At 47.1% G+C, this 23,468-nt stretch overlaps 2 protein-coding genes across 2 annotated transcripts in view; both read right to left on the bottom strand.

Annotated features, from left to right (window-relative positions):
• Window positions 1-853: 853 nt before the first annotated feature.
• Window positions 854-11,779, bottom strand: LOC117058054. Its single transcript, XM_033168953.1, has 8 exons — window positions 11,571-11,779; window positions 9,019-9,196; window positions 7,787-7,973; window positions 6,661-6,742; window positions 6,124-6,202; window positions 3,869-3,946; window positions 2,493-2,618; window positions 854-1,094 (listed from the first exon to the last, which is right to left on the bottom strand). Exons 2-8 carry the CDS (start codon window positions 9,187-9,189, stop codon window positions 957-959), a joined length of 861 nt encoding a protein of 286 aa, XP_033024844.1. The 5' UTR covers window positions 9,190-9,196; window positions 11,571-11,779; the 3' UTR covers window positions 854-956.
• Window positions 11,780-13,604: 1,825 nt separating this feature from the next.
• TAOK2 (TAO kinase 2) overlaps window positions 13,605-23,468 on the bottom strand; it is a 37,154-nt gene continuing 27,290 nt past the window's right edge. The window contains exons 18-20 of the mRNA XM_033169253.1: window positions 20,294-20,506; window positions 18,597-18,779; window positions 13,605-17,036 (exon numbers count right to left, since the gene is read on the bottom strand). Coding sequence (XP_033025144.1) covers window positions 16,527-17,036; window positions 18,597-18,779; window positions 20,294-20,506 — 906 coding nt within the window. The 3' untranslated portion in view covers window positions 13,605-16,526. The remainder of the gene's footprint in view (window positions 17,037-18,596; window positions 18,780-20,293; window positions 20,507-23,468) is intronic.

Genomic DNA, 23,468 nt, shown 5'->3' with positions numbered 1-23,468 from the left:
TGGTATTGTTACAGATTTAGGGTGGGCACCTGGCTTTTGTAATAGTATAGTATTTATATCAGTGTGATGAACTTTCACCAGGGCTATGTATAAATTTAACAGTAAACAGTACCTCTGTTTTCGAATGTAATCAGTTCCGCAAGACTGCTCGAGTTCTGAAATGTTCGAAAACTGAAAACTCAATAGCCGACAGCTAGGCCTCAGGATCTTGCACTAAGCAAAAGCCGCATGGCATGTTCGACTTCTGAGGCACGTTCGAAAACAGAGACATTTACTTGCAGGTTTACAGTGTTTGAAAATGGAGACGTTTGAAAACCGAGGGGTGTGTGTGTGTATCGCATGGGTCCAGCTGGGATTTGAACTCAGGACTCCTTGGCCAAGTCCAGCACTCAGTCCATTACACCACACCACCTCTTGCTTGCTTGCTAATAGGATTGCCACCTAATCTGTGAACAGATATGCAGGCTGTACAGTATATGAATTCACTCATGTATATGCAATGGCCAGGGTTTTCGCTTGTTTGTTCATTTGCATTTTATTTAAATATATTTTGAAAGAGGTGGCAGTGCCAGCTGCTTTGAATGGTTCTTCAATCCCTTCATGGACAGAACCTGATGTTTACCCAGAATGCATCATATGGCAATTAACCCAGCATGCTTTGCAGCTTTCCTCCCCTTCCCAATCCTGCTTGCTGTGATTATTGCAAGGATAGCCAACCTGGTGCCCTTCAGATTATAACTCCCCAACAGCCCCAGCCAGCATGGCCAATGGCCAGGGATGGTGGGAGCCATAGCTGACCAACATCTGGAGGGTGCCATGTTGGCTCTCTCCGATGGAATGTGTGAGAGATGCGTTGTCCTTTCCCCCTCCAGATCCTGGAGGGAAATGGGAGAGGGGTTCAAGCGGAGTGTTTATTATTCTCTCTTGTGAATACAGTGGGTCTGGAGCCAGGTTGATCAGGTGTCCTCAGACGAAGCCTCTGGCTGGTCGGGGTCGCTGTCCGAATTCTCTGGCTGAGGCTGATCCTTGCGCCGAGACACTTTGCTCAGGAACTTGCCTGGCCCACCCTGGCGGGATGGGCAGCAGATCAGGGGCTGTAGTGCAGGGAAGGAAGAAAATAAGAAGCAAAACACAGTTTCTAAGCACCTCCACCACCACCCTGACACTGAAAAAGTCTGTTTCCTACTTGGCATAGAATGTGGCTATGATTATACCAAGGAATGTGATGATTCATGGTCAAAGTTCCCCAGCTCTAGACTTGGTCCAAAGGTAGGTCCTCTGGAAGTGTGGGGTTAGGGTTGCCACCCTCCCAGAGGGAAACAGACCTTGCTCTTTTACATGTTTCATATATTCATTGAAACACATCCAAAATTAGAGTCATCCCTGACAACACAACTTCCCCCAAAGTTGGCAACCCACCCCCAGCCATGCTAGTATAGAACCCGTGACTGAAGTGTGGTGACGCTAAACGTTTCAGAATTTCTGAAAATAAGAAAAATGGAGTGTTCTATAGTCCCACGCACAAGGGAAATCCTCTTCTTTCTCTCTCCCTCCTCCCTCAGCCTGGGGACGTGGGCAGGAGTTACAGCTGATACTTGGGTGCATTCTGAACAGGTTGGGTTGAGGACAGGAAAAAGAGGGGCAGGCTCCGTAGAAGAAGAGATTGTGGCTTGCAGGTGTGCAAAGACCTACATCTGCCGAAATTCTTGCCTTTGCATAACTATGAAGTATGGCAACCAGTGTGTTGGACTAGGGAGAGCTGGGTTCACATCCACAACAAGGCATGATGCTTGCAGGATGACCTAGAGGCCAGTAACAGTTGCTGTCGGTATAGCCTACTTTGCAGGGTTGTTCTGGGGATAAAATGGGTAAACCTTAGATTTGCATCTATAAATGCAGAAAAGATCCACTGGTGTCACTATGTGTTGCCTCCCAAACTGTCAAGGAATTCTTCACAGTTTTTAAGGACTCCAGTTAAAAGTTTGTTTGCTTTGTGGTATAATCAATGTAACCCTAGTGCCCTACTTCTTGTCTGGAGTTGTGACTCACAAGTCGTGGATGGGGCCTGGCAGGCTGTCCTCCCTCCCTCCAACTTGGTCTCCTATCCAGTCTCTCTTTCTCAGCTGATGACAATGTTCCCATCAGTGCATTCCTACGCCAGTAGATTTGGAAGTCCCTGTAGTATAACAGACTTTAAAGTGTTGGACTAGGACCTGTGAGACTAAGGTTCAGATCCCAACTCAGCCAATGAAACTCACTGGGTGATCTTGGGCCAGTCACTGCCTCTCAGTCTAGCCTACCTCACAGGGTTGCTGTGGGGGGGGGGGGGAATGGGAAGGAAGAACCAAGTACACCACCTTGAGCTGCTTGGGGGGGAAAGATTGTACATAAATGTAATAAATAAACATTAAACAAACAAATCCTGCTCCTCTTGCCTCTACCACCTGTCCTTTCAAATTTTCCCTGATGCCTTATGCCCGGAGAGTCAATACCTGAATGGTGCTGAGGTCCTGCTCAGATACTAGGGGCGAAAGCCCCTCCACACCAGCTGAGGGGGACCGTCGGGGCCGGCGCTGGGTCACATACCCCATCTGATCTTCCAGAAGCACAGTCTCCACCTGATAAGGGAAGAAAGCATATAGGACCGAGGAAATGTCTGGGCATCTTCAAAGCCATTTTTCAGTCCTAGGAGCCAAATCCCACATTTCCAAGAAACATACTACTAGTAGTAATAACAAATTTGAGAGGTGATCCGTGTTAGGGTTTGCAGCAAAAACAACAGAAGGCCTTGTGGCACTTTGAAGACAGACGGATTCATTACCACATCTGTTTTCACAGACTAAGGCTGACTTCATCAGATGCAGGAGGAGCTGTCCTCAGCTGGCAGGTTAGGCACACACAAACACACAAGTACAGATGGGAAGACAACCCCCGCCCCCCGGTATTTAGGGGTGGGACCCAAAAGCCATTAAATGGAAGAGGTAGGGCCTGTCAAGTTGTCACAGTATATTTCTATCTGCCTACTGAGGATACATTTCCTGCATCTGGTATGGTGGTTGCTAGTTCACAAAAGCTTATGCCACAAAATTCAGGCTTTAAAGTACCACACAAGACCCCTCTGCAGAATCTCTTGCTCACAAGTTAGTGACCACAGGCAGCTTCCCAAATGCCAGATTCCTTAGGAAAAATAGGTTCCCAGGCCAGAACTCCAGCACCTTCTAGTTTAGAAATGAAAGGGGGGCAGACGAGTCATGCTGGCAGCCACCTCTGTAGCCAGGAAAATTGAAAACTCCTCAATGGGCTGCCAGCATACCATAAATCTGCAGTTTGGGTGGCTTGTCAATAGAAGCTGAGACCTGTCAAATGGAGGTCTATTGAGTATCAAAGTGGGAGGTTGCAGCAGGGGCAAGAATAATGGATCCCGGACAGGATAGTTACAATATATAAAGGGGTGGTTAAATGGGTCAGAAATATGAATGACAGAGGGCAATTCACAAAGTGTCATGACTGGTAAGTTAGAAACCATGCAAATTACGCATGCCCCAGTTTCACTGGGCAGCCCCTCCTTCTATGACATTTTGTGTCTTTCTTGTCAAGGCAGCTGGGCGCAAGTTTCAAAAGTAGCTCCCCACTTTGTTTGGGGCTCTTCTTCTTTCTTTTGTGGGAGGGGGAGATCCTGTTGCAACTGATCCATAAAGATCGGGCTCAGCACCCAGCCTTGCTTTCTTATATGTGATTAATGTCTTCATTTATTTCTCTGACCAATAGCGGACCTCAAGGGATCCAAAGTCGCTTGGTGGGGAGCTGGGCTGCAAAAGCCAAGCCTGATTTCTATAACGATACTGAACAGCGGTTTGAGGGCACGTACTTGCTTATGGCGTGAGGGGTTTCGCCCTCGAATATGCAGAGACAGACCCTCGTCTTCCTCTTTGCAGTCCTCATCCTGCTGTGGGAGAAAAGGGAAGGATGGAAGGGGAGACCCCGGAGCAACCCCCCTCCCCACTCTCTCTTATTAGGCCCCTCCACACTATTTCACAGGATCTCCATAGTGCTTCCTGCTATTCCCATAAAAAAAATTATTTGGTTTTACAAGTGTAAAGATACAACAGTAAAAAGGTAAAGGTAAAGGGACCCCTGACCTTTAGGTCCAGTTGCAGACGACTCTGGGGCTGTGGCGCTCATCTTGCTTTATTGGCCGAGGGAGCCAGCACACAGCTTCTGGGTCATGGGGCCAGCATGACTAAGCCACTTCTGGCAAACCAGAGCAGCGCACGGAAACGCCATTTACCTTCCTGCCGGAGCGGTACCTATTTATCTACTTGCACTTCGTGCTTTCAAACTGCTAGGTTGGCAGGAGCAGGGACCGAGCAATGGGAGCTCAACCTCTTGCAGGGATTTGAACCGCCAACCTTCTGATCAGCAAGCTCTAGGCTCTGTGGTTTAACCCACAGCACCACCCGCGTGATACAACAGTACCAAGTACATATTGATATTTAGAGATTTCTCAGAATCTCCTGACTTCCCACCATCCCCTCCCTGGGTCCTATTGTCAACATTTTCAACTGTGTATTATTTCATAATCCATATTTTATATCTCTTCATATTGTTCATAGTGTTTGTTACATTACAAGTGTTATTAAAACCCTGCTAATGTTTTCATCTGCTTACAGTGGTCTCCCAAATACAGGTGAAACTCAAAAAATTAGAATATCGTGGAAAAGTCCATTTATGTAAGCAATTGTTTTCATTAGCTACTGGAGTTTAATATATGAGATAGACTCATGACAGGCAAAGCGAGATATGTCAAGCCTTTGCTTGTTATAATTGTGCTGATTATGGCATAGAGCTGATGAAAACCCCAAAGTTGAGATTGTTAATTTGGGGTTCTCATCAGCTGTACGCCATAATCATCACAATTATAACAAATAAAGGCTTGACATATGTCGCTTTGCATGTCATGAGTCTATCTCATATATTAGTTTCACCTTTTAAGTTGAATTACTGAAAGAAATGAACCTTTCCACGATATTCTAATTTTTCAAGTTTCACCTGTAAATTAAAATTTTTGCTTCCTGTTATTTCCCCGATTCCCCTTAGCCCCTCCTACTTCAGATTAAGCCCCACCCACCTCACTCAGCTATCAGGCCTGCTGCCAGCTGTGCAGGGCTCAGGGGGCCCACTGCTGACATTTCCCTTTATTATTAACAGTGATAATTAAATCTATATACCACCCTCCATCCAAAGATCACAGTGCAGTTTACAGCATAAAATACAAAAGGAAACACAAAATACATATCACAACAAAAGGGGGGAAGCCAGTCACCCTATCCCGCCAACACATTTAAAAGGCCATAGATTGTTTACTCAGCCAAATGCCTGGTTAAATAGAGTTAATTACATAACACAGGTGAGAGACGCATAGGCTCTGCTGCCACCTGGCCCCTGGCACTTTTCTGGTTTCTGCCCTCCTTTGGTTCCCTGTTCTGTTTTTTTATGGACAACTGGATCTGGAAATCTCCGTTTAAATTTGAGAGTGCCAACAACTGCTCGGTGGGGAGGGTTTTTAGGAAGGCAGACAGGGAAAAAAGAGAACCCAGAGCTTGCTCCTGTGGCACCTGGACTGTCCTCTCCCCTCACAGAGCCATCAACCATCCTCTTTTTTTATCGCTAATTTCTGTCGAGAACACAGTTGAAGAGCAAATGGTTAAATTGCGCCTCCCCGTCTGCTGTGGTCATAATGGTAATATAACCACCTCCCAGCACTACATTTAAAAAAAATATTCTGACGTGGCTGCAAGCCTGGGCGTAGCCAGGGTTTTTGTTAGGGAGGGGCAGACCTCTTGGTGGTGGGGGCGCGCGCGCGCAGAACCTCAGTTTGCTGTGTATTTTTATTTATTTTTATTGATTACGGGGGGGGGGCAGCTGCCGCCCCTCGGCTACGCCCATGGCTGCAAGCCTATACCCTCGGCTTCAAAGCTGCATTACATCTCAGCATGTGCCGAATGCCTTCCTCTCGTCAGAGGGCAGATTACAACCAGGCCCTGCTCATCGGATATTGGTGGGGGGGGGGAAGCCCCCACAAAACCTATAGGTTGAAGACCACAAGGGACGCATATCACTCACTGTTTCACAGGCACAAGAGGATATGAAGCACCGGAAGTCATGACCCCCTCCTTGAAGGCCATCATCGCTAAGGTCTGGTCTGGAAAGAGGAGCATAAAAATAAAAGCATATATATAAAAAAGTGTGGAATTGTAGAGTTGTAAAGGACCCTGAGGATCATCTAGTCCAGTGTTTTTCAACCTTTTTTGGGCAAAGGCACACTTGTTTCATGAAAAAAATCACGAGGCACACCACCATTAGAAAATGTTAAAAAATTTAACTCTGTGCCTATATTGACTATATATAAAGTAATTCTCTTGAATTTTTCAATTTTCCCCATGGCACACCAGGCAACATCTCGCGGCACACTAGTGTGCCACGGAACAGTGCTTGAAAAACACTGATCTAGTCCAACTCCCCCTGCAATGCGGGAATATGCAGCCATCCCATACAGGGATTGAACCTGCAACCTTGGCGTTATCAGCACCACGATCTCACCAACGTTAAGATAATGGGTTTGCCACTTCCTTGACTAGCTCCTCCCACAAGGTTACTCACGGACAGGTGAATTCAGAGCCTGGGCTTGGTTCTCGTCTGGCTGGGAATCCTGGCTTGCACTTCAGAACAGGGTGCAGGAGTGCTGCAGGGCAGGAGGAAGGGGGGGGGCTTTCTTTAATGATTTATATATCCTGCACCTTCAACACAAATTTACATGTGCAGAGTTGCTGGCAAGGCAGTAAGAAGCAAAAGTAAAAACATAAATAAAAATAGCAAAGTATTATTATTATTATTATTATTATTATTATTATTATTATTATTATTATTATTATTAATGCCCACAAGTTATTACAGCAAACTAAAACAACAGCAGCCCATTGAAGGAGAGAGTAAAATTGAACTGCACTAAATTAAAAATGGTAACATTAGCAGTTCTTTAAAAAGAAACCTGGGAAAACAGAAATAATACTTCTGCTAGGCCCTAAATGGTAGGACCCACCATAATCGCTTGACTGTAATTAATTTTAACATTTTAATATTGTATTTCTAAAGCTCTTGTAACCTGCCTTGGAATAGCATGGTGAAGTGCAGAAATATGGTGAGCAATAATAATTCTAGTAACAAGAGCTCCAGGCAGGCCTCCTCGGGGAGAGTACAGTGGTACCTTGGTTTACGAACTTAATCCAGAAATAGTACCTCGGGTTAAGAACTTTACTTAAGGATGAGAACAGAAATCGTGTGGCGGCAGCGCAGCAACAGTAGGAGGTCCCATTAGCTAAAGTTCTTAACCTGAGGTACCGCTGTACTTCCGGTTTTGCAGAGTTCATAAACCAAATCGTTCGTAAACAGGACTGTTCTTAAACCGAGGTACCACTGTATATGCCACAGTTGAGGGGCCACCCATGAAAAGGCTCTGTTGCTCCATTCACCGTGCCACACATCATCTGAATCCTGCCTACTCTCAGTAGCCCCGTCCATTCTTATGGAGGCCACACCTACTGAATTCTTAGCTTCACGCAGAATCTGAAGTAGGTGAAGATATGGGGGTCAGTGGGTGTGACCCCCATAAGAATGGGTGGGCTGGGGGCTACTGAGGGAGTAGGCAGGATCCAGAAGGACAGTGACAGAGACAATGGGTGTCCAGGCAGAAAAACAAACTCCCAGCAACAGGGATATTGATACTGACCATTTTCTGTACGTCGGATAATGGTGCAGAATTCGGAATAGGGTAGCGGGGGCTCTGTCAGGAGCTGGAAGAGCCCTTGGTAGTCAGGGGGTTTCAGGAACCCCAAAAGTCGCTCGGCCAAACCCCGTGCTGCCATGTAGCTCAGCCGAGCCTGGGCCAGGGTCTGTTCTGCATGGAAACAAGCGAGCTGGAGAGAAGGCAGAGGGGGACAAGTCACGGCTATGCAGGGTTTGAGTTCCACACAATTGTCTCTAGAAGCCATGCCAGGCCCCAGATACAAAAGATTCCTACATAAAACTGCTATAAAAAGAGCTCATTTTTTATCACTCTTAACTGTGCCATGGGTCTTTTATAAATGACAACCATTTTATTCATTTATTTTTAAATCTTACATACTGATTTATTTACAAATCTTACATATCTTTTCGTTTATAAGCTTACACATCTCACAATAGTTCACAATACGCAAAAACCATTAAAACCCACAAATAACCACTGAAATGTCAACATACTCGTATAATTGCAGCAACTCCAACAGCCTGAACAACAACAACAACAACAACAACAACAACAACAACAACCAGTCAGGAAATGTCCAAGAAAAAGGAAAGGTCTTTAACTGTCTGCAAAAGCACCCTATTGTTGGATGCTTGCCTGATCTCCTTCCACAAAATGGGTGAAACATTGTAAAAGCCTCCCCCCCCCTTTGACACTGGCAGCAAATGTGTTAAAGGCTGGTTGTTACACACCTGTTACAGTGGCTGTGTACACACACCATACATTTAAAGCGCTTTAAATGAACCCTGAAGATTGTTAAGTGTTCAGGGCATTGGATGGAGCCAGTGTTAGAATGGGGGGGGGGGAGAGAGATCAGGGTTCAAATCATCCCTCAGCCCAAGGTTGGATGACTTGGGCTAGAAACTATCCTTCAGCCAGGCTTCCTCAAACTCGGCCCTCCAGATGTTTTTGGCCTACAACTCCCATGATCCCTAGCTAGCAGGACCAGTGGGATCAGGGATGATGGGAACTGTAGTCTCAAAACATCTGGAGGGACGAGTTTGAGGAAGCCTGCTTCAGCCTAAACCACCCCCCCCCCCGGCCCAGTGAACCCTTTTCAACTAGTATCTGTGTGCAAAGGCTGAGAAATGATACTGGGAGTTTTGAGCAAGAGAATTATTTCTCTCATTCAGTCTCTCTATTACTGGTCATTGCTAGAGCCTGGGCTCAAGTACCTGAGCAGACTTTTGCGCTTCCACAGAAGCCTGGACCATTTTGGCAGTGCCGGCCACAGTGTTCACCAAGTACTCAGCCATGGCTTCCGATATTCTGGGTGCAAAGCCAGTTGGGGCAGCCTTATCGTCCCGAGGAGGGCTATTCTTGGGGGTGTGACAGCTCTCTTCCATTTCGGATCTAAGAAAGAGTGGGAAAGATGGACACTGGGCAGGGAACGGAATGTGTAATAGGCGTTAAAAAGAAGGAGGAGCAAACAGCGGCTGAAAGAATCCATTTCAGAAGCAGTTGTTGGGCAATGAGGCTTGACTCTTCTATCCAGAGCACGAACCGGAGACATTTCTCTTTCTCTCTGAAGAATATGATTATGAGCTAGAATATCTTTTATCCTTCACTGAATTGCCAGAACACATGATTTTGAACTTGGGACATGTATCCACAACATGTATCGTTAATACTAATTCTATGGGGAGAGCAGCACAGTGTTAGCAGTTAGAGGGTTGGACTAGGACCTGGGTTCAAGTCCCACCTCAGCCATGAAGGTCACTGGGTAACCTTGGGCCAACCATTGCCTTTCAGCCTAACTTGCCTTGCAAGGTTATTATGGGGATTAAATGGGATCAGGGGAAACCATGTATACTATCTTGAGTTCCTTGGAGAAGAAAGTGAGATATAAATGCTATGAACTAAAAAAAATAAAAAAATTGCTTGCCATTTACGGTATTCTCACATGAATCTCTCCAGTGACTGAGATCATTTAAGGAGGCCCAAGACTGAAGACTTTCATCTTAACAGCAATGGGGGCTTTCTGACTAGAGACATTTCAATGATGTGAATCCCCTGCTTTTCTGCTTGCTTACTTGCTGAAAAAATTAATTTTTAAACACCAGGTAGAGATTGGCTTGTTTTCTCGGGCACTTCATGGCTTTTGAAATGGCTTTGAGAAATTCACCCCTGCAAGTGCAGATGGATGGAGGCCAACCACAACCGTGAGAGATCCAGCCACTCTAATCTGTTCGCATCTGTGGCTGGTTGAAGACACAATTTGTCGTTTAGCTATCATGTATTTTAGATTGACATTTTAAAACGCACACTGTCTTAGATTCCTGTTTAATTATCAAAGGATGGGATAAAAAAAAACTTTAAATATATTGGGCAGAAAGATCATAAGTCTTCATTTCTGGTGTCCCCATAAAAACGTAAGTTAGCCTAAGTTCATATTTGCAATAAGTGCGGCTTTCAAAGGCTTCTGGACCTGTCTCTGAAGCAATTTGTTGTTGCTTTTGTTTCTTAATATTATTTTCTTACATTTGTATCCCATCACGGAACACAAGGTGGCATAAGAGTGGTCACCTATGACCAGGCCCAAACCTTCTTAGCTTCATGAATCCAAAAATACCCATCACTGATATTTTGCAGGCAATGCAGAGCTCCTTGGGAAAACATAAGATTTGCCCTTCCTTTAACCAGCAGGTGCAGACTATTGTATTGCACATTTGTCTATGAGTTACAGACTTCTGCCTTCCCTGAGGGCAATTTTTGTTCTTAAAGCAGGCAGAACCCACAAGTTTCTCTCTTGTTTATGACTAGTGCTGTGAATTAAGATGTAAGTTCATATACCTCTTTCCTCACCCTCTCTCTCCTCGCTTGCAAATGTGACAAGAGCAGAGTACTGCCAATTTCCTGCTTGCTTTGTGTGTGTACCCATGACTAAAAATGCAGAAACAGCGTAAGAGGGACTGATGGGAGGAGACACTCTACCCACGCTTGGAGACCCTCAGGGGCAATCGCAAACTTGGTGTAGCCCTGGCCTGGTGCACTTCTGGAAATCGTGTAACCTGCAACTAATGGCATTCTGAGCCAGGATTGTATGGGAAGCGAGAGAAAGGGCGGGGCACCAGTGAGTGCACAGATCAAGCAATTCTAACATGCTAGATTTTGTCAGCTGATTCCGCTGTGCCCAAACGGGAGTCTGATGTACTAAGAAGGGTGTTTGCTAGGTGGCTTAGGAAGCTGCTCTTGTGAGTCAGGTCTACTTAGTTCAGTACTGTTTACACTGACTGGCAGCATGGCTCTCCAGGGTTTCAGGCAGGGCGTAACTTCTGCAAGTGCTACCTGGATTTGCGAGGGATTGAACCTGCAACCTCGTATGCTCAGCCAGGTAGCTACAGCCCAATGACACAAATTCGCATATGCTACTACAAAGTACCGCCTCTGAACAAATTAAAAAGAGGGCAATTGCCTGGAGTCTTACCAACACTATACTTTACAGCATTCCCAGCTTCCCTGTAAGCAAAGTTTTTTTTTGGTTTTGTGTGTGTGTTTTTTAAAGGAAAAGGGGAAATTTTTTGGGAGGCACCCTCTAGCATTGCCTCTGGAGCCAACACTTAATGGACAGGACCCTCTCACTGAATATGAAGTTGGTGGCCTGGAAATTGAGCAAGTGGGAACACAATGTGGCTTAGTGGCAAATGCCCTTCCTATTCAGGGGACTTCACCTTCACACCTCCCATTTTCTATGCAGAAAAGGCCCTCGAGCTGTTAAGATACAAACCATCAGCCCCTTCCTTCCCTTTCAAGCCCTGTCCTGTGGGGGTAGGATGCAACCAAGATGCTCCTTCAATTGGTAGCCAACTGCCAGGGATGCAGTTGCCATGGGAATGCTTCCAGAGCCCAGTTGCTAGGCGATGGAATTCCTTGTAATGTAAGAGGGTTGAATGTTTCAGAGGCTGAACAGGGCAGACCTGCAGAGGCTGAGATGGAGCACGTATACAACTGCAGGCTTGTGAGTAGGGGAAAGAGGGTCTTCCAGAAGGAAATTCAACCTTGTTATTATCAGATAAGTGAATACACACACACACACACAGATATGGTGAGTGGTCACTTGAATTCAACTTGCTTCTGAGCCCAAATATATATATTTGTTCAAGTCTGAGAAGGAAGGAATGTAGATTTAGGAAACCCAAGCACCATCATTGTTGTTCAACATCTTTATAAATGACTTGGATGAAGGTATTGAGAGGATGCTAATCAAATCTGCCGATGATGCCAAACTGGGACAGGATTGAATCAGGATTCAATATGGCCTTAACAAAGTAACAAATTTAATTTTAATAGGGACAAATGTCAGGTTCTACACTTGGGCAAGAACAACCAGCTGCAAAAAATATAAAATGGGGGACACCTGGAATGCCAGTTGTACGTGAAAAGGATCTAGGGGCCTTAGTAGACTGCTTAACATGTGTCAACAGCGTGATACCGCAGGAATAAAAGCTAATGCTATTCTAAGCTGCATCAACAGGAGGATACTGTTCCGATCAAGAGAAGTCATCGTCCTACTCTATTCTGCTTTGGTCAGACCACACCTGTCCTGTTTCCAGCTCTGGGTACCACAATTTAAGGATATTGACAAATTGGAACATGTGCAGAGGAGGTTGACCAAGATGATAAAGGGTCTGGAGACCAAGTCTTATGAATTCCACATGGTAGGGTACATATAGACAAAAGTACCCGTTATTCCAGATTAATTCAACTGAGTGACCACTACACTAATTGGTTGTGTATAGAATAATGATGTTAATATGTTTCAGGAACTCCACCCCACATGTATACATGACTTGAAAGGAGTCAGAAATCCTTTAACCTCCCTGTATGTGTATAAAATGGGGCAACTGATGTGTTAATCAGTTATCCAGACATTAAAAAAAAAACTTTAGGATCTTGTCCCATGGGAACCTGGGTTGGATAAGATCTCAATGCCTTGACCGCATTCCCTTTCAAAACCCCAAAGAGACAGAATACTTTTTTTTTTTAATAGTCAACATTTTTATTAAAAGATTTCTCACCCCACCCCAAAATCTCTCCTACTGGTAGCCCTCTAGAGAGCAACCAGTTCCATCTTTGTGTTCTCTTTCCAGTTTTTGCTCTCCCAAGTAAGATTCAAGATCACCCACCCCGTTCCTGTTTGTTTTTAAAAAGTGTTTTATTTTCTAATACATTCCATAGGACACATATGTCTAAGTTCCCCCCCCCCGCCAACATTTTTTCTTCATATATAAAAAAAGACATACACACATACATACACACACTCACATTAGTTTTTAATCACCCACACAGAGGGAGACAGGGGAAAAAACTGGGGAGGGGGAGGGGAGGAAAGCGCAAAAAGAGAAAAGAAAAAGACTGGAAGAGGTAAACTGTACATGGGGAAAGTTATGGCACCAAAAAACAGAATTTTTTTTAAAGCAAAAGGATTAATTATTATAATACATCAAGCCCCTCCAGCCCACCCAAAACCCCATTTCCCAATCCCAGGCAGGCAGAAATCACTAACTGAACACCTTGAAGTAACAAAAGATCCCATTCAGTTCTCCCCTCCCACCCACCCCCAACCCCTCTGGTTTAAAACAGTGGCCTTGTTCAATCACAAAATTAGCTTGAGGAACTTGAAGAGGGTTCTGGGAGAAGTCTGAGAAGTTTAGATAGGATAATTTTATGGTTGTAGCCAAACCAGTGCCCTTGGGATTGGGTGTGTGGGAGGGGGACAGGTGTAGGCAGCAGCGTTTGGTAAGGAAGGGGGGGAGGGGGATTTTAATAGGGTTGTGTGTCGTAAAGGACAAGACATACTTCAGCTGCTTACAATGAAAAAAATGATTCAGTTCCTGGCCAAAATATGAGGGCGGGAGGCGGGAATTTAACAAACTACAATGTCTTCCACAGATAAAGAAGGACTACACCACATTTCCCGCCAACAGATGGAAAATTTCTACTTCAAGATCTTCCCTGTCTCATTTTACTCCTTGCGAGAATTCTGTAACCCATTTCTGCTTTCCAGGAACATGCGGCTCTCCTTCGCTTCCACACACAACCCTTCGGACTTTCCATCCCTCACTAGTGAGAAATGGAAGTTTCCCCTGGTCTCTAGGAGGGATTTGTGAGATGTGGAAGTTTTGTTTCACGTTTCAAAGAAAGCTTGGATTTCCTCAGTCTTCCCGAAAAAAGGGGTTTATGTGGCTCCTTTTGTAGAGTCAATGTAATGCCAACACTGCTGGCTGATCCTTGGGCTTAATTCACACAAACAGCTGGTAGAACTTCCTATACTGTTCCACTTCAGAGAGCCAACATGGCCAAATGATTCCAGATGGGAAACAAGAAACAGCTATGCATTTAACAAAGCTAGTGTGCCGGGAGGAGGCTACCCTAGAGATATCTTCCCAGCTTCCAATTTTCACATCAGCAGCAGGGGTATTTTTTTAAAATATGGGTTCAAATGGTACAGTTTGATCACAGCTCTTCACCTGCTGTGGCCAAGAATCTAGTATTCCTCCCTACATGGTGAAAACTTTGAGAGATGGTTCAGAACAAAACAAAAAGGGGGAGACCAACCTCTGAAAGCTGACTTCGCACAAGAGTTATCAAACATGATTTCAACATGATGCCGCCGCCCCTCCCAATTGGGCCCCCAACTCAGAAGAGCTTTGAACATGCAAAATGTCCCCCCCCCTTTATGTCTCCTTTAGCTGGTCAGAGTTGAAACAGACCACTTGCAAAACTCCCCTCCCTCTTAGCTGGGCAAACCAACCTGGCGGCTTCATGTCGACTGGTGGGATATGTTGGTCTGACTCAGATAAATTATCGCTCTAGCAGAACTAGGGGCCCATTTTCCACCAGAGGTTTGGTTCTTAAGTACAGGAGGAGGAGAGGGCAACTGGCCACAGATATATAGTTTGCCGATTCTGACAGGCTGACCCTGATCCCAAACCCTGGGTAGCCGGCCTTGGGGTTTGTTCATACTGGGTATTCTGTAACCAAGTAAGTTTTTTTCCAGGGGGTAGGAACAGTTCTGGGGGTGGTGAGAATGTATAGGAAGGAGATGGGTTGAAGGTGGCTTCTGAAACGACAGGTGTCCTTCGTTCTGCTGGGTGCTCAGATTCTGCAGCCGATCTCCTGCATGCAAATACGAACTCAGGGCTGCAGATCTGGCGAGTCTAAACTGGGCAGGTGGGGTGTATGGGAGCGATGTTGAGAAGTGTCTGGAGGACAGCAGGTATGACAGGAGGCGAATTTGTAGGGGGGCACGGTGGTTTCTGGGGGGAAGAGGTGGCTTAAGGAAGCAACTGGGTGCAACGGAAGCAAGTGACCTTCCGATGCCCTCGGCCAGAGAGGGAGCCTGACCTTCCAGAGGTTTTGGCTGGGCCAGGAAACTAAATTTAATGCTCAGGACCGGATGGCAGAGGAAGGCCTGCCATTCAAAGTCCCTCTGGATGGCAAGAGTGGTGGGGCGGTTTTTCCTTCAGAGGGGGGGGGGGGAGAGATGTAATCAATGTGGGTAAGGTGGTGAGTATTAACACAAAAACACATCCCTGGGCTGGCATGGGCTAAAATCCGCGTCTCAAAACAGACATTTGGGGCGGGTATGTAGAGGGCACCGTTTAAAATCTACATTCTGGTTCATGACAGGAACGCGAGGCCTGGTTCCGGAACCTCTTTCCCCGCTCCATCCCATGGGACTAGCCTGGCGCCGAGTCAGGAGGAGCTGGAGGAGGCCGCCTCTGTGAGAAATGGGGCGATGCAGATAAAGAGCCCAGAGCAGCTTGCAATTTACATTTCCTTCTCCAGCCACAGACTGTGGTGAGGTAAGGAAGGTTCTGGGAGCGGAGAACGGTCCAGAAACAATGGATTTCGGTTATGGTCGCCTGTGAACCCGGGCAGGATCAGAAGCCATTGCCCACGCCTCAGGAAGGAGGCAAAGTTCTTTCACTGTCAATCTGGCAATTCTATGCATGCACCGATCGGCCGCTACCAATGGCAATCCAGGGTTCTCCCAAAATCCACGCCCAGTAATGTAATTTCTCTCTCTCTCACTGCCTGAACTGATTGAAAGGAACCATGACGCAGGAGACACAGAACAGGCTCTCCTGAGCACATCAGCTCTGAATGCAGCACGTGGGGCAAGCTATGGATGCACAATCAATAATTCTGGATTTGCTGCGATGTGGGGGGCCTTTCTCCCCACCCGCCCCTCGTCCTGGGAATATTCAGCCACATCCTGAAGACACAATTTAGTCTCCGCTGCTGGGGCACCGCTCTCTGCCTCTCTTCATCTACAGATTGTGGCAACGCTGGGGGAAGCGGCTGACAACCACCAGGGACGCAAAAAACCGATTGCCAACGTCACGTTCAGAAGCTTCGGTGTCTCCATCCATTTGGCAGGGGATAGGAAACCACGATCTGAGGAGGAGGCCCCAGCCATGCTCCAGAGGGCATGAGTGCAACCTTCCGCCGCACAGTCCAATCTTCTGTGTCTCTGCGCTTGCAAGGTGGGTGGCAAGTCAAAGGCCACAGATGATGACTGAGGAGCCTTCACACTGCGGTTCGGTTTCTCCCAGTTCTAGCTTGCTGAGCCCCGGCAAACATGCCGCCCCCCCTGCCTCCTCCTCCCCTCCTCCTTTCCACCAGCCAATTCCCCCGTCTCCCTCCAGCAAAGTTTCCCTGTTCTCTCCCCATCGCCTCACGAGTAGGAGAAGTGCGACCCGTTGAGGATGTGGGAGGTGACGCTGGCCGAGCGGCTGATGCCCTGGTCCGACTGGCCTCCAGAAGCTGTGCGCCGCAGCGGCTGGGGGCTGTTCCTCAGCATGACCACATTGGAGCGGCCCCCAGGGGCGGATGACGTGGAGGAAGAGGAGGAGGAAGGGGAGGAGGAAGGAGGGTGGAGCCAAGCCGAAGGGGGCGGGGCAAGCATGGGAGGCTGCCGCCACGCGTGGGGGGCTCCGGCTGTGTTCTGGACACCGTGGCTCCAGTGGGAGCCGCTGCGGGGGACGGGGCGGGACGGCCAGGGCTGAGGGGGGGCAGTGTAGCCTTGGTTGAAGGCTTCAGCTGGAATGCCTGTGAGCGCCATGTTGCTGAAGCCCAGGCGCATGCTCTCAGAGTCGAAGGCTTCAATCTCCCGGGCTTGGCGCTCCAAGAGGCTCCGGATGCGGTCGGATCGCTCATTCTGCAAGGCCAACATCTCCTCCTCAATCTAGAGGGTGACAAAGGCAAAAATTTAAAATAAACACACACACATACACACACAGAGTTTAGAAGGGAGATGGGGAGCCGACGGCCATGCAGGTTGTTGCCGGACTATGGCTTCCATGCTAGCAGCTTACAACCCTTAGCACACAGCAAGCATTTTGGCAATTTCTTTTGTAAGTCTCTGCCATACTGTTAGCATGGCAGCTGCCAGAAGAGCTCTCTGAGCAAATGCTCCGAATGCGATCCGATGCCTGCTGCATCCGAAGTAGACCCCAGTGAGCTCAATGGAGATTGCTCTCCAGTAAGCGTGTATAAGATCGACTTCCTTGCCAGTCCTCTAAGGCTGCAAAGTCTGTGGTCAGAAGTACCTGGGAGGTAGGTTGTATAATAATGGGAACACAGCTTGCTTTAAAAAAAAAAAGTTGTATAAATATTGCTATTGTGACAGTGGGGTTGGACTTCCCAGTTAGCTACAGAAAATGGCTACTGAGGCTTAGAGAAGCAACAGCAGGGACACCGGGGTTTGGTTAAGGAGGAGAGCATTAACCCAGGATGGGACAAACCGGGTCTAAAAACCAGGGGTGAGGAAATCAGACACTGCTGGACTCTGATCCTTCCTGGCCACTGTGCATGCTGGCTGTAGTTGTTGGGAGTCCAAAAGCATCTGCAGGGCTGCAGAAGCCTCATCCTCGCTGAGGAGCCTTATGGCTGGCTAGGGTTGGGTGATACATCGTCCAAAACTGGTTGAAGTGAAATCAGTTTCATAATTTTTGACTTGGCAATATTTTGCAAATTATGATGTGCGCGTGTGTGCGCATGCTATGCAAAAATCACAATGCTGGGAAAAACCGTGAGGCGAGCCAACGTATCTACATAGTTCCACCCTTATTTCAGACATTGTGATATATCTGTATATTGCAAAGTGGTATATTGTGGTGTTGAAAACCAGATTATCACCTAGCCCTACCGCCGGCCACCACCAGACCCTTCGGTCTAACCTACGCAGGAGGATCCCGATATTTCATCTCTTTCTAATGAACGTGTAATGGGCTTTCGACTGTAGCTCTCGGTCCCTCTCCATTATTCACCTTACAGCAAACCCATCAAGTCAGCCCTTCCCCAAGCTTTTAAGGAGGGCTGACTTGCATCGCAATCAATACGAAAGCTGTTTAAACCATCATGGCTCTCCCTTTCCCAGAGTGCACTTTCACGAGGAGCTCCGGGGATTCCATTAACAAAGCCCAGAGCAGTTCACGCAAGAACTCCTGTTCTCTTTTGTGGGTGGGGGAGAGAGAGAGAAATAGAGAAGGCAGCCGTGAGGGCTTTAAATTCCAATTAAAAGTTTTGGTGCAAGGTGGCCTCAGAAGGATGGATGCCTTTTGGGATCGTGAGTTAGTATTTTAGGAGCTTGGAACCAGGGGAAAACTAACACTTCTAGCCATCTGGGTGAGACAGGCAAGAGGGGAGAGGCGTGTAGGTCTGAGAGGTTGGTGCCGTGTGTTAAGGAACCAAGACCGTGGGTTTTCCAAGAGGAGGAGGAGGAAGGAAGGCTGTTTGCACGTACTCTTTGCTCCAGCAGTGCCCGGCGGATGGATACCCTCTGCTCAAGCTCCTTGATCTCCCTTTCATGCTGCGCCTCGGTGTGGATCTTGATTTTGCTCTGATAGGCATTGAGCAGCTCCAGCTCTTGCTGCAGCTGCATCCGCAGGACCTGGTATTCTGCCTCCTGCGTTTCATCCAACCGCAGCTGGGGGGGGGGGGAAAGGAAGAGATAAGGAAGGGGCACACAGCAGGCTCAGGGCTGACCTAGGGAGAGGGTAGCTGTTTCTGGAGAGAAAGGCTGATGCTCTTCACCCAACACGGCCACAAGGCCTCTCCCACAGTTGTTGCAGCAGCAGCAGCAACTTCTGAAGCAGGGCTTAGACACATTTGGCTCTGTCCCTGAACAGTAAAAAATAAAATAATAATCCGGTCCCCCACCCTGCTTTGTAATGCTATCACGGGGGAGGACCCATTGGAACCAGGTTGTTAACTGTTATTGTTATTTAGATAATCAATATACTGTTTTTTATCCAAGGACCACAGGGCAGTTCATAGATCAAAATGGAGCTTTTGCGTGGCAGGTTGGTAAGAGCTACATTAACAAGGGGGTGGGGTGGAGAATCAATAGGTGAAGAAGAGCCTTCTCACTTCTAAAGAGAAGCAACACCTGTGGGACTTCTGCCTAGCACATGTGAGAGTCACATGAGACACAGCTGGAAAAAGGGGGCACACCTTATTGTTGCATAACAAGTGGCAGATTGATCCTTGGGCCCTTTGTACTCAAGAGGTCAAACTCCACCTCGGCCGCCACCACTCTCACTAGGTAGCTTTGGTTAAGTGGGTCTCCATCAGCCTCAGTAAATAAAAAACTAAGATCGACCAACCTCAAAAGGATGCTTTTGAGTGAGGAAGAGATACCGAGATGGTGAGGCACCACCAGGAGCATTGTATGACCTAGGACACATCCGTACTACAAACTCAAGTGTTTTAGCGATCCATCCCTCTTCTCATGGAACCCTGGGAATTGTAGTTTGGCAAGGGTGAGCTTGAGCTCTTAGAATGCTTCCGACATCCCTCACCAAACTCTTCTTCCCAGGATTTTTTTTTGGTGGGGTTGAAGGAAGCATGACAGTTAAGTGGCCTAAAACCAACACCATCTTTTAGGATAGGTGGGCTTCCTCACTATGAGCTAGAGCTGCATAAACTGCACCAAGGGAGCCCAAATGCTGTGCCCTCCACAAAGTACAGTCAAACCTTGGTTCCCAAACGGGTTAGTTGCGAAACAAATCGGCTCCTGAACACCGCAAACCCGGAAGCAAGTGTTCTGGTTTGTGAACGTTTTTCGGAAGCCGAACATACGACGTGGCTTCCGCTTGAGTGCAGGAGGTTCCTGCAGCCAACTGGAAGCCGTGCCTTGGTTTTCAAATGGTTTCGGGAGTCGAACGGACTCCCAGAACGGATTAAGTTCGAGAACCAAGGTACCACTGTAGTTGGAACAAGTTGATTCACCCGGAAGGGCTCTATTTGCAAAATACTCTCACAGATTGGAATGAAGGTAACAAGAATGGGGGATACTCTCACTGGAAGGGCACGAAACTCAAGTTTTGCTGCTTGATTTTTAAGAGCGTAATGACAACACAACTCTCCCCTCACTGATGGAGAAAGGGGTCAGTTCCCTCCTTCTCCCCGGGGGCAGGGGGTCATAGTGGGGATACCTACGGCCTGGGTGGAGAGCATTTCATTGATGCTGTGGTCGTACTGCTCAGCTAGGATGGCCAGCTTGCGGGTCTGCTCGTCCTTCAGGCGCTTGAGGATGCCTTTGTGCTCGCTCTTCGGAGTGGTCTCCAAGAGGTGGTTGCGGAGGGCCTTGTATTGTCGTGTCTGGATCTTGCAGGTGTCCTGGAACTGCTTTTTAATTTGCAGCTCCTTGGACTGGGGTAGGAGGAAGAGAAAGGAGGAGAACAGGGGAGAAGAACCGAAAAGAAAAGGCAAGCCCAAGCAACCAAAGGAGGGAGGGGAAGAATGGTGAACACAGGATGAGATTGTGAAAGAAAAAAAGGGATGGAGAGACAGGCAGGGAGAGAGAGAGAGAGAGAGAGAGAGACAGGAGCACGTGTTAGACAAACAACTCCCACCAGTAGGGTTTTGGTGGGGAGACCCTGTCCTTCATTTAACCAAGCGACAATTCCCACCGAAGGCAAAGCCACTTAAATGTGATGTGTTTCCTAGAGGCTCCCATGCAGAATGTCCCAGGTTCAGTCTCTCTGGCACCTACAGTTAAAGGATCTATATGGTGAGGATGCACTAGGCCCAAGCCTGCAGAGCCAAGAGAATGCCAGCCAAGAATATGCAGCACTCAGCTGGGCAGACCGGCAGCCTGACTTGGAATCGGGCAGCTTCATATATTCAACATAGGAGAAAGGCAGGACATAAGGGGAATTATCGGTGATTATGACAAAGCAGCAGACCTGGTGCGACTAATTTCCAAGTAGGACCATGCTGAGAGTTGGCTGAAGGGTCAGCAGCCTTGGCTCTGTTCACTCCCGTTCTAGTATGAGCCCCAACACTGGCAAAAGGGCTTTTCAACCCCCCACTCCACCCCCAAGTCAAATATTGACTAAGTTCGAATTCTCGCCTTACACTCTTCAAGGTCCTAGCTGCTTGCGTCTTGGGCTCACACCCACAACCGAGATGCTCAGGGGGAGAACTTTGGAAGCTGAGCCTCTGCTGCTGTTCACACAAAGTAAGGAAGGGGTGTACCTCTGAGAGTGTGTGTGCATGTGTGTATTTTCTCCTGTGGCTGCACTAGGGAACAGGCTGAGCCTTCCGATCCCACAAGTAGCCTAGTCCTGTGCTAAAAAGACACAAACACACTCCACACAAGGTAAGTCCAGCAACCAAATTAGTGTTTAACTGAAAGGCAGGGTATATAGATTTTTTTTTAAATTGTTCAAAACCCACCCCATTTTTGTCTCCAGCATTTGTTTTACTGAATGGTCACTGTACACCAGGCAACTCTTTTCAGAGCTGTCCTTTATCTGAGACTCTCATTGGGATGCCTTCCAGTTGATCCCATTTGGGTTAGTGAGTGGGGAAGACCTCAAACCCCACCACCCCTTTGAAAAAGATACCTCTTCTCTGCCCTCTCCTTATCTAAGCAGTGTTCAGGTTATTTAAGGAACGCACTGGGGCTGGGGAGAATGTATGGGGTGCACCACAAACATTTAAAACTTCCCAGTTAGGAGCCAGAGGTTGGGAGAAAGCTAAGTTGAGTTTCTATTTCTGTGCCGCCACCTGGTTAGGAGGTGGTCTACAAAAATGTTATCATCAAACACACAGAGCGAATACCAAAGTACCTTGTGTAACGAATGGGATCAATGAGGGCGGACACCTTACATGGGCGCCAGGAATGGGCAGGCAGTGGCAGCGTGGGGAGGATGGGAGGCAACTCTTATGCCTCAGAAGGAAAACTGAGCCTCACAGCTGGGGGGTCAGGGAGGAAGATGCTTAAAGATTAAGCAGAAGGATGCTTTTTGAACTGAGACTAATGTAAGGCAGGTGGAACACGCACACTTTTGTCACTGCCGTGGCTGACCTCTGGGAAGCCTCTGGGAGAGGGGACCTTTGTCATATGATGCAGCAGGAACCCACCTCAAAGCTGTGGGTCTGTGTTTATTTTGGAGCCCACGTGTTATTTCTGCATGGAAGCTGTGTGCACAATTATTCCGTGGTACTCCAGATCGCAGAGAATAAAGGCTGGCACAAGTCAAGCCGCCCCCCCCCCCCCAATGTATTCACACAGGGCACAAACCACCAGGAAGAATTCTAGAATGATCCTCACAGAGATGTTCCCAGAGGGTTGTACTACATGCAAAAAAGCAGCCTCCCAAAGCAACCTCCCAAATGGTACCCCAAAACCGATTGCCTGAGGCAGCTGCCTCACCCAGATGCACATTTTCATGACTCAAATGTATTGCTTTCCAATGTCCCTTAGAAACAAGTGCATCAGATACCAAGCTGATTGGGCTGTTGTTCATTTTGGGCGGTGGGGGTTGCAGGAGCAGTTCCACTTTTGAATATATAGCAGGAAATGATGTAAAACAGGCAGGCTAATAAAATTGCCCAGATTCATTCCCCCCTCGTCTCCTTGAGTATTCTAAATAATTTCAGGAACATTCCCACCACCCCTGAGTGTAGAAAGTTATGGGCAGTTACAGCTTCTCAAAATTATTGGTAATAGTGGGGTGAAGAAGGAAATGCATAGATCCCCTCCGATTTAGGTTTTGAATAATACTCCAAACTTTTACAAACACATGGTGCAAAATTTCAGGGAGAGGGAAGCTTAAATAGAAGGTGTTTGGGGGCAACAGAGGTGTGAAAACAGACTCGTAGCCCAGCTCCTAAGCTTAAAGTGCCTCATTTTATTATTTTTAAAAATTGAGAAATAAATAAAACCAAACTCAAAACTCACAATGCAGAGGTGGTGAAGTGTGGTGCAGAATTCTTTTTATTTTTCCTTCAAAGTTTCACATGCATCCACAACAGGGAAGGGAGAAATAAATAAACCACAGATGAATACCTTCCCCGCACAAAATGGGAGAAATAAATAAAAAATATTTAACAGAGGGGAAAAAATGCAAGGAGGATAAGGGGGAAACCACAGCTCAAACGCACACACACAAAATAGGAAGAAATACAAGTACACTATTAAAATGGACAAAACAGAATTTGGATTAATGAAAATAAGTCTGGCCAAAAAATGGAGGAATGCTAAAAAATAAATCCATGATTTGAACAAAATTGGAAATAAATAAAAAAGACCACAGATGAACCAAAAAAGGGAGAAACACAGGACAAGCACTTGATGTACAAAATGGGACCAAAACTAGATAGA

The sequence above is a fragment of the Lacerta agilis genome, chromosome 14 (genome assembly GCF_009819535.1).
Source record: "Lacerta agilis isolate rLacAgi1 chromosome 14, rLacAgi1.pri, whole genome shotgun sequence".
Lineage (NCBI taxonomy): Eukaryota > Metazoa > Chordata > Lepidosauria > Squamata > Lacertidae > Lacerta > Lacerta agilis.
The sequence above is the reverse complement of the archived record's forward strand: the minus strand, read 5'-3'. Positions and strand labels throughout refer to the sequence as shown.

Coding starts and splice junctions, on each gene's coding strand:
- LOC117058054 (XM_033168953.1), bottom strand. CDS start 9,189: ATGGAAGAGAGCTGTCACACCCCCAAGAATAGCCCTCCTCGGGACGAT. Junction 6,743..7,786: donor TATCCGACGTACAGAAAATG/GTCAGTATCAAT, acceptor CCTGCCCTGCAG/CACTCCTGCACCCTGTTCTG. Junction 3,947..6,123: donor CCTCTTGTGCCTGTGAAACA/GTGAGTGATATG, acceptor TTTCTCCCACAG/CAGGATGAGGACTGCAAAGA.